The following is an 8,854-nucleotide window of genomic DNA, read 5'->3' as shown; positions in this document are numbered from 1 at the left end:
CGTCTCCTTGTTTCTCTCCAAGGTTGGAAGCTGAAACCATATGTAAACACAAGCACCTAGTTTCCGGTCCCGCGCTTCCGGTGTTCGACGGAGGGCACTGGTAAAGAGAAGTTCCCGCACATGCGCTGTACGGAAGGGCACTCCAGCTGAAAGCAAATCCCCAGCCAAAGTCCGAGGCGTCCAGCAGAGCGCAGCACAGGCAGCACTGATACAGCTCAACCAGTAGGGGGCCCCGAGCGCGTGACGTCATCATTCAGCGTACGCGCAGCGGAATGCTCCGGAACCGGAAGAAGGAGCAGCAGCTGGCCGAAGTTGTCACTCTCATCTTCCCCGTACTGGTTAGCTGTCCTTTCCCCTCCCCCTACCTTCTTTCTCAGCTGCTCCTTCCCGTGACAGATGTAGAATTCTTATGACGATGGAGCTGTGTGTACCTCATTCCTAAGCAACCCTTCAGCTCGCCTGCCGCCTATAACGGAGCCTGACCCCTCAGACGAGTAAATGTCTGTTTGTGTGACGTGTAGTGTGTGTCTTGTCCTGTGCTGTGTACATGCACTTTACTTGCACCCCAGTAATTGCTGGGATTTACTAGGAACTAGATCCTTGCTGAACAGTGGGCAGCAATGTTTTTTTTTTAGGGGTGCCCATGGTGTATGTGTATAAATAGTAGATTTAGGGCTCATTTACACTGTTCAATGTCCTGTTCTGCGTGTGCATTTACAGGCATTAGTGGTGCATTTTTTGCCATTATTATTTATGATTTTTTAAAAGTTGAGGCGCATTTACATGCGTTTGTGGTGTGTTGTTTACATGCAAAAAAAAAATAGCATGCTGTACTTTTTCTATTTTTAAATGCATGTGAAAGCACCGTAATGGTGTATATTAGGCTCATTGAAATACATTTCTTTTCTTTTTTTTTTTGCGTGCGTGTTCATACTGCATTAAAGAATGTCTGCATCTGGTGTAAAGACCTTACTTTTCTAGAACCTCTGTTGTGGTTGGAGAATATAAAATATATTTGGCCACCCTGAACTACAACAATCTTTACTGTTTTTGTGTTGGTTGATGTGCATAGTTTTGCTATCTTTTTATATTCAAAGTTTGCAATGATGACATATACTTTAAAGCGGAACTAAATTTACCTTTTGCTTTAGCTTTTCAGTCCTGCATCGGTGTTCTATAGAGAAATGCCCCACCGAAAAATGCCTCTGGTGGGTCTGCGCATGCGCTGTAACAAACGTCACTCTGGCTGATACGTTGAAACGTCAACACAGCGCATGCACACATCGTGGAGGGCAGTATCTGACGCTATGCAAACGGCTTAGGGTGATCGTAATTGTCACATTCTGCCTCGCTGTTGCGCCGCAGGGTGGAATTTGCCTGTATTGATGTGTTTTCTGTCTGTTGCATGGCGGGTTCAGTGTGATAAACGGCATGCTTTGGCTGTGTCTAAAGGCGGATTAAAAAACACACACACCCCACACCTTCAAGATCACCACAAACTGCTCCACAATAGCAAGGAAGAATCTGACATTTACATTCTCTCTAAGCGTTTAGCAGATTATTGAATACTGCCTCAGAGATCTGTGCATGTGCCGTGTTGACGTCATGCCAGCTGATCAACATATCAACTGGCGTGACATTGGTTACTGCGCATACCCATCGGAGGCATTTTTTTTCGACAGTGGCATTTCTCGATGGAACACCGGCATCTTCTGCTGTGAGCTGATCTTTGGCCATCTTCATTGGCTGGCGCAGGATGGCGCCACTCCTAAGCATTCACAGGAGTCAGTTCCCCCGATGAAGGCGTAAAAGCAGGTAAGGGCATTTTATTGCAGAAGAGAGAGTGCATTTCTCTTCTGCAATGAAAGCTTGCCTGCTTGCAATTTTTTTTACAGTGGGACTTTAGTTCTGCTTTAATGGCTTGTTTAGTCCGCAATCCATCTGTTGAGTTCTGCATGCATTTAGCGTGCTTGTGGTATGTTTTTGGCTTTTACAAATTTTTTTTTTTTTTCATGTTTAGTAGTGCATTCTGAGGCAAACAAAATCAGCATGCTGTACTTTTCTTAAGTACTGCAGTGGTGTAAGACTTATTGAAATGCATATGTGTTCATTCTGTGTTTGACCTGTTGCCACCCGCTTAAAGAGGAAGTAAACCCTGATGGGTTTACTTCCTCTTTTTTTCCCTGCAAAGGTAAAGCATAATGGACTACTATGCATCGCATAGTAGCTCATTATGTGTCACTTACCTGACACAGGAGCCAGCGAAGTCGCCGCTGATCCCTGTAGTCCGCCGCATCCATCTTGCTGGTGGCGTCTCGCAGCTCCGACCAATGACAGCGGCGAAGCCGCGATGACGTCACTCCCGCGCATGCGCACGGGAGTCGCGTCTCGCAGTTCCGCCGCTGCCATTCGGCGAAGCTGCGATGACGTCACTCCCGCGCATGCGTGCGGGAGTCGACAAATTAGGCAAATCCATTCTTGGACTTGCCGCATTTAGTGCGCCTGCGCGCCGCTGTCTACGGCGCATGCGCTGTAGACAGCGGTGCCCATTTTCGGGCAAATATCTCCTAAACCATATAGGTTTAGGAGATATTGCTTGGACCTACAGGTAAGCCTTAATCTAGGCACGGTAAAAAGAAAAGGTTGGGACTTTGACAAAGCATGCGATTTTGGAAGCAAAAAACAGAAGAGCAACAAAAATCAATAATATAAATTTATTAACTTATATATTAAATGTATAGCATAGGGCACAAAGATACACATTGTATGATCCATGATCCATCATAAATAGTAAATATATTGAAGTATTGTACATCAAAAACATCAATCCCACAGTTGGTACATCAAAAGCATTGGCCTTGTATATAGGCATATTGCACACAGTAAAAATCAATAGAATTAAGTAAAAACATTCCAGAGTTTAGTAAAACTGCATGTTTAAATGTAATTCGTAGTATTTGAAGCTCTACGCGTTTCGTGGCTATAATTTTCGTGGCTTAATCTAGGCTTACCTGTAGGTCAAAGTGGTTTGAAGGGGTTTACTTCCTCTTTAACACAAGTACGGTGGTAAAAGTGTTGGCCTTGATGCCCAAAACCAATGTTTTTATTAGTTATGTGTTCACTCGCCAAATGTTTTGGTAACTTAGAAATAAAAGTGTATTGGTATATGTTAGAGCTGCACGATTCTGGTCAAAATGAGAATCTAATTTTTTTTTGCTTGGAGTAAAAAGATCACAATTCTCTTACAATTAAAAAAATCTAAGTGAAATCTTTCACATTATACAAAACAATAATGGGCTATCTTTACTGTTTTTATTATTATTCATGAAGGGCCAGTTCACACCAGACGTAGTTCCGTTCAGTTCTGTGTGCTTTTTTTCTGCACTAAAAATGCATGCACAGTGTTTTCCATGTATTCCAATGGCTCTAGTTCACACCACACAGTCAGTTTCTAGTGCAGAAACTGACCGGAACTGAGGCCGCGTACACACGCACGGACTGTTTGCCCAACCTTGTTCGTCAAACAGTTTCGGCAAACAGTCCGCTCAAAATTTGCATGAGCGGACTTGCCCACACACGAGCGGACTGTTTGACGAACAAGGTTGGGCAAACAGTTCGCTCAACTTTTGAAATGAACGGACTCGCCCACGTAAGGAGGAGGCAAATCCGCCCATTTCGAGCGCGTGTACAGGTAGGCGGGGCCCGCGAAGGAGACGTCGCGGGCTCCGCCGCCTGGAATGGGCTTAAAGGGGAACCCCAACGCCGAAAAAAATCGGCGTGGGGGTTCCCCCCAAGTCCACACCAGACCCTTGTCCGAGCACGCTACCCGGCCGGCCAGGAAAGGGGGGCGAGCGAGCGCGCCCCCCCTCCTGAGCCGTACCAGGCCGCGTGCCCTCAACATGGGGGGTGCCTTGGGGAAGGGGGGGCCGCGCGGCCCCCCCACCCCAAAGCACCTTGTCCCCATGTTGATGAGGACAAGGGCCTCTTCCCGACAACCCTGGCCGTTGGTTGTCGGGGTCTGCGGGCGGGGGGCTTATCGGAATCCGGGAGCCCCCTTTAAGAAGGGGGCCCCCGGATACCGGCCCCCCACCCTATGTGAATGAGTATGGGGTACAATGTACCCCTACCCATTCACCTGTGAAATAAAGTACAAAAAAAAACACAACACATGGAAAAAGTATTTTATTGCACAGCTCCGGGGGGTCTTCCGTCTTCGGGGGTCTTCTCGCCGGACTCCTCCGCTATGTGTGTGTAGCTCTTTTGCTAGCGGAGGAGTCCGGCTTTCTTCCTCCCCGCCGCCGGCCTCTTCTCCCGACTTCGGGGGTCTTGTCCCCCTCTTCGGTTCTTCTGCCGGGCCACCGCGCCTTCTTGTAGCTCTTTTACAGGCGGTGGCCCGGTCTTCTGTCGCCGCTGTCGCCGCCGCCGCCTTCCGTTCTTGTTCTTCTTCTTGTTCTTCTTCTTCTTCTCCTGGAGATGTTGACTCGACGAGCTCTCCGGCCGGAATGCCAGGGACACGCTCCGCTGCCACTTATATAGTGACAATGGGGCGGTGTCACATGGTATATGTCACATGGGTTGGTCACATGGTGACCCCGCCCCCTTACGATGTCATAGTCCCCATGTGACATCAACCCATGTGACCAACCCATGTGACATATACCATGTGACACCGCCCCATTGTCACTATATAAGTGGCAGCGGAGCGTGTCCCTGGCATTCCGGCCGGAGAGCTCGTCGAGTCAACATCTCCAGGAGAAGAAGAAGAAGAACAAGAAGAAGAACAAGAACGGAAGGCGGCGGCGGCGACAGAAGACCGGGCCACCGCCTGTAAAAGAGCTACAAGAAGGCGCGGTGGCCCGGCAGAAGAACCGAAGAGGGGGACAAGACCCCCGAAGTCGGGAGAAGAGGCCGGCGGCGGGGAGGAAGAAAGCCGGACTCCTCCGCTAGCAAAAGAGCTACACACACATAGCGGAGGAGTCCGGCGAGAAGACCCCCGAAGACGGAAGACCCCCCGGAGCTGTGCAATAAAATACTTTTTCCATGTGTTGTGTTTTTTTTTGTACTTTATTTCACAGGTGAATGGGTAGGGGTACATTGTACCCCATACTCATTCACATAGGGTGGGGGGCCGGTATCCGGGGGCCCCCTTCTTAAAGGGGGCTCCCGGATTCCGATAAGCCCCCCGCCCGCAGACCCCGACAACCAACGGCCAGGGTTGTCGGGAAGAGGCCCTTGTCCTCATCAACATGGGGACAAGGTGCTTTGGGGTGGGGGGGCCGCGCGGCCCCCCCTTCCCCAAGGCACCCCCCATGTTGAGGGCACGCGGCCTGGTACGGCTCAGGAGGGGGGGCGCGCTCGCTCGCCCCCCTTTCCTGGCCGGCCGGGTAGCGTGCTCGGACAAGGGTCTGGTGTGGACTTGGGGGGAACCCCCACGCCGATTTTTTTCGGCGTTGGGGTTCCCCTTTAAGCCCATTCCAGGCGGCGGAGCCCGCGACGTCTCCTTCGCGGGCCCCACCTACCTGTACACGCGCTCGAAATGGGCGGACTTTCCGAGCGGGAACAGTCCGCTCATTTCGAAAGTACAGCGGACAGGCCCACACACGGGCGGACTGTTCGCTCAAACACAGTTTCAGCGGACAGTTTTTCGGAATTTCCGAAAGATTTTGTCCGTCCAACTGTCCGCTGAAACTGTCCGCTGAAAGCCCACACACGAGCGGACTGTCCGCCCAAACACTGTTCAGCGGACAAGGTTGGGCGAACAGTCCGCCCGTGTGTACGCGGCCTCACTGTATTGGTGCAGAAAAAAATGGAACTGCACGGAACTGCATCTGGTGTGAACTAGCCCTAGAGTAATTTTTCCCCAAAAATTGCATTTGAAAGACCACTGCGCAAATACAGCATGACATAAAATGTTGCAACAACCACCATTTTATTCTCTAGGTTGTCTAATGTGTGTGTGTGTGTGTGTATGTGTATGTGTTTTGGGGGGTTCTAAGTAATTTTCTAGCAAAAAATGATTTTATCTTGAAACCAACAAATAAATGTCAGAAAAAGGTTTAGTGTTTAAGTGGTTAAACTTTTTTCACCTACACACAAAGTCTATTCCATTGACAAATTGTTACAATGTTTATACTTAAGTTCAACTGATAAAGAAGTTTGTTATTCTTGGCAGACTGCCCATTTTTTCTCTTCCTTTCTTTTGATGGCTGTGGTTTCAGAAGAGTAGAGAGAATTATTTGCATAGAAAGCATTGTGAAACGCTTTAGTCAATAGCGCGATAACGATTCTTGACGATTAATTGTGCAGCTCTAGTATATGTATGGTATTTACTCTATTTTAAATAAGTCATTCTGCACTTGCCATTGATTATTTTTATTTTTTTTATCTGAAATTTGGCAAAAGCTTCCTTCACTGAAACTAAATGTGAGCCTTCTGGAGTCATTGTAGGGAAGTTACTAAGACTGAAGCAGGTGTGCTTGGTAGTGATGCTGAGCTTGAGCATGCTCGCATCCTAGTCTGAACCCACCTGAGCCCGCCAGGAAACGGTCACCTGTACTGAGCCAATCATAAGCCTCTGGGACTTTCCCTGGCCCGCAGGTGCTGGGCAGGGAATTACCCAGTCACAGATCACTGACAAGTGCAGAGAACAACTTCTTTGCAGGCACACGCGGGTAGGTTCTGACTAGGATCCAAACGCTTTTGAGTCCTAGTGCATAATGACTAATCAGATTCTAGATTTTGTTAACCTAGATTTATATGTACCCTCTCTTTGCACTGGAATTGCACAAGGCAACTCAAACCTTCTCTTCTCAGGCCCCCCACCAGTGCTTTTTTGGCTCCTCCCCCTCCAGTGGCTGTCCATAGCCATTTCTGTGGGGCCACTCATAGAGGCTCACTCCCGAATGGCTCCCTCTGCCTCAGTAAAGACTGAGGGGAGAGAAGAGTTGCAGATGTGCACAGCGCTGGATTAAATGAGGGTTCAGGTAATTGTAAGGAGGGGGTGAGGGCGGATACTGATACCTAAACATTTTTAGACCAAGCTTTTTCTGAGACCTTTTGTTTTAAATCAGTGTTTTTTGCTAGAAAATTACTTATGACCCCCAAACATTAATATAAATTTATATATGTATATATTTATTATTATTTTTTTTTTTTTCAAGCAGAGACCCTAGGGAATAAAATGGCGATTGTTGCATTTTTTTTATGTCACATGGTATTTATTTAGTGTTGTTTTTTTTTTTTTTTAAATGCATTTTTTTGGGAAAAAAATGCACTTTAATAAAAAAAAAAAAAACCCCACTATATACACAAATTATTTTTGTATGATATGAAGTTATGCAGAGTAAATAGATTCCTTACATAGGCTTTAAAATTGTGCACACTCATGGAATGGCAACAAACTACGGTACTTAAATATCTCTATAGGCGACACCTTAAAAATGTTTACAGAATACATGTTTAGAGTTAAAGAGGAGTTCTAGAATTATTGCTCTTAAAGCGGGAGTCCACCGGAACTCCACGTTTTTTTTTATTTATTTATTTATTTATTTATTTTTTAAAAGCCAGCAGCTACAAATACTGCAGCTGCTGACTTTTAAAATAGTGACACTTACCTGGCCAGCGCGCCCGCGATGTCGGCACCCGAAGCCGATCGCTAGGTCGTCTGTCGGGTCCTGCCGCCGCCATCTTGGGTATGGGAATCAGGAAATGGAGCCTTTCGGCTTCATTTCCCGGTTCCCTACTGCGCATGCGCGAGCCGCGCTGCGCAATCCGGACGGTCCCCGCTGCCTCTGGGAGCTGTGTGTTTCCCAGCAGGCAGCGGGGCACTTGCGGAAAGGGGCGTAATCTACGCCCCTTTCCGCAGACAGCTATCCTGAAAGTGGGTGCAGTTACCTGGATTATCCAGGTAACTGCACCCCCCTCCCCCCTGAAAGGTGCCAATTGTGGCGCCGGAGGGGGGGGGGTATTCCGATGAGCGGAGGTCCATTTTAGGGTGGACCTCCGCTTTAATGTTCGTGGTGATACTTTGGTGCAGGCACTGTCTAAAAATGCATGCGCGACTTACGTATGCACTTGCTTTTGCACGTGAGGGACAAGGGCACTTTGCATTTTTATTTGTACATGTCTCTTTAATTTTTTTTTTTATTCCTATTACAACAAATGTATTTATCCCTTGTAATAGAAATAAGGATGACAGGCCCTCATTAAGGAGATATCTGGGGTCAAAAAGACCCCAAATCTCTCATTTACCTTTTAACCACTTCCAGCTTAGGTCTATTCTGGCACTCCTCTCCTTGAAAATTAATCAGAACCCCCAAATATATATATATATATATATATATATATATATATATATATATATATATATATATATATATATATATGTTTTAGCAGAGACCCAAGGGAATAAATGGTGGTCATTGCAATTTTTTTATGTTGCGCAGCAATTTTTCAAACACGTTTTTATTTGGTAAAAAATTTTTTTCATGAATTAACCAATTAAGAACCAAGCCTCTTTTTTTGAGATTTGTTGTTTACAAGTTAAAATTATTATTTTTTGCTAGAAAATTACTTAGAACCCCCAAACATTATATTTTTTTTCTAACACCCTCGAGAATAAAATTACGATTGTTGCAATACTTTGTCACACCGTATGTGCACAGCAGTCTTACAAGCGCAATTTTTTTGGATAAAATACACTTATATGAATTAAAAAATAAGACAACAGTAAAGTTAGCCCAATTTTTTTCTATATTGTGAAAGATAATGTTACGCTGAGTAAATAGATATCTAGCATGTCACGCTTCAATATTGCGCCCGACATTGGCCCCTTAAACTCTCAATTGGCAATGTT

At 46.4% G+C, this 8,854-nt stretch overlaps 1 protein-coding gene across 2 annotated transcripts in view; it reads left to right on the top strand.

Annotated features, from left to right (window-relative positions):
- The first annotated feature begins 283 nt into the window (after nt 1–283).
- Nucleotides 284–8,854, top strand: part of BRPF3 (bromodomain and PHD finger containing 3) — a 75,584-nt gene continuing 67,013 nt past the window's right edge. The window contains exon 1 of one of the 2 annotated variants that reach the window (XM_077481489.1): nt 284–494. Coding sequence is in view for 1 of the 2 variants with exons in the window: in XM_077481488.1 (XP_077337614.1) it covers nt 499–500 (2 nt within the window). In the remaining variant the exon portion in view is untranslated. Of the gene's footprint in view, nt 501–8,854 lie in introns of both variants that reach the window. The other variant, XM_077481488.1, reaches the window with a different exon arrangement.

This window comes from Lithobates pipiens, unplaced genomic scaffold (assembly GCF_037356315.1).
Source record: "Lithobates pipiens isolate NorthernLeopardFrog02 unplaced genomic scaffold, aLitPip1_a1.2 Scaffold_16, whole genome shotgun sequence".
NCBI lineage: Eukaryota > Metazoa > Chordata > Amphibia > Anura > Ranidae > Lithobates > Lithobates pipiens.
This window is presented reverse-complemented; position numbering and strand designations above follow the sequence as displayed.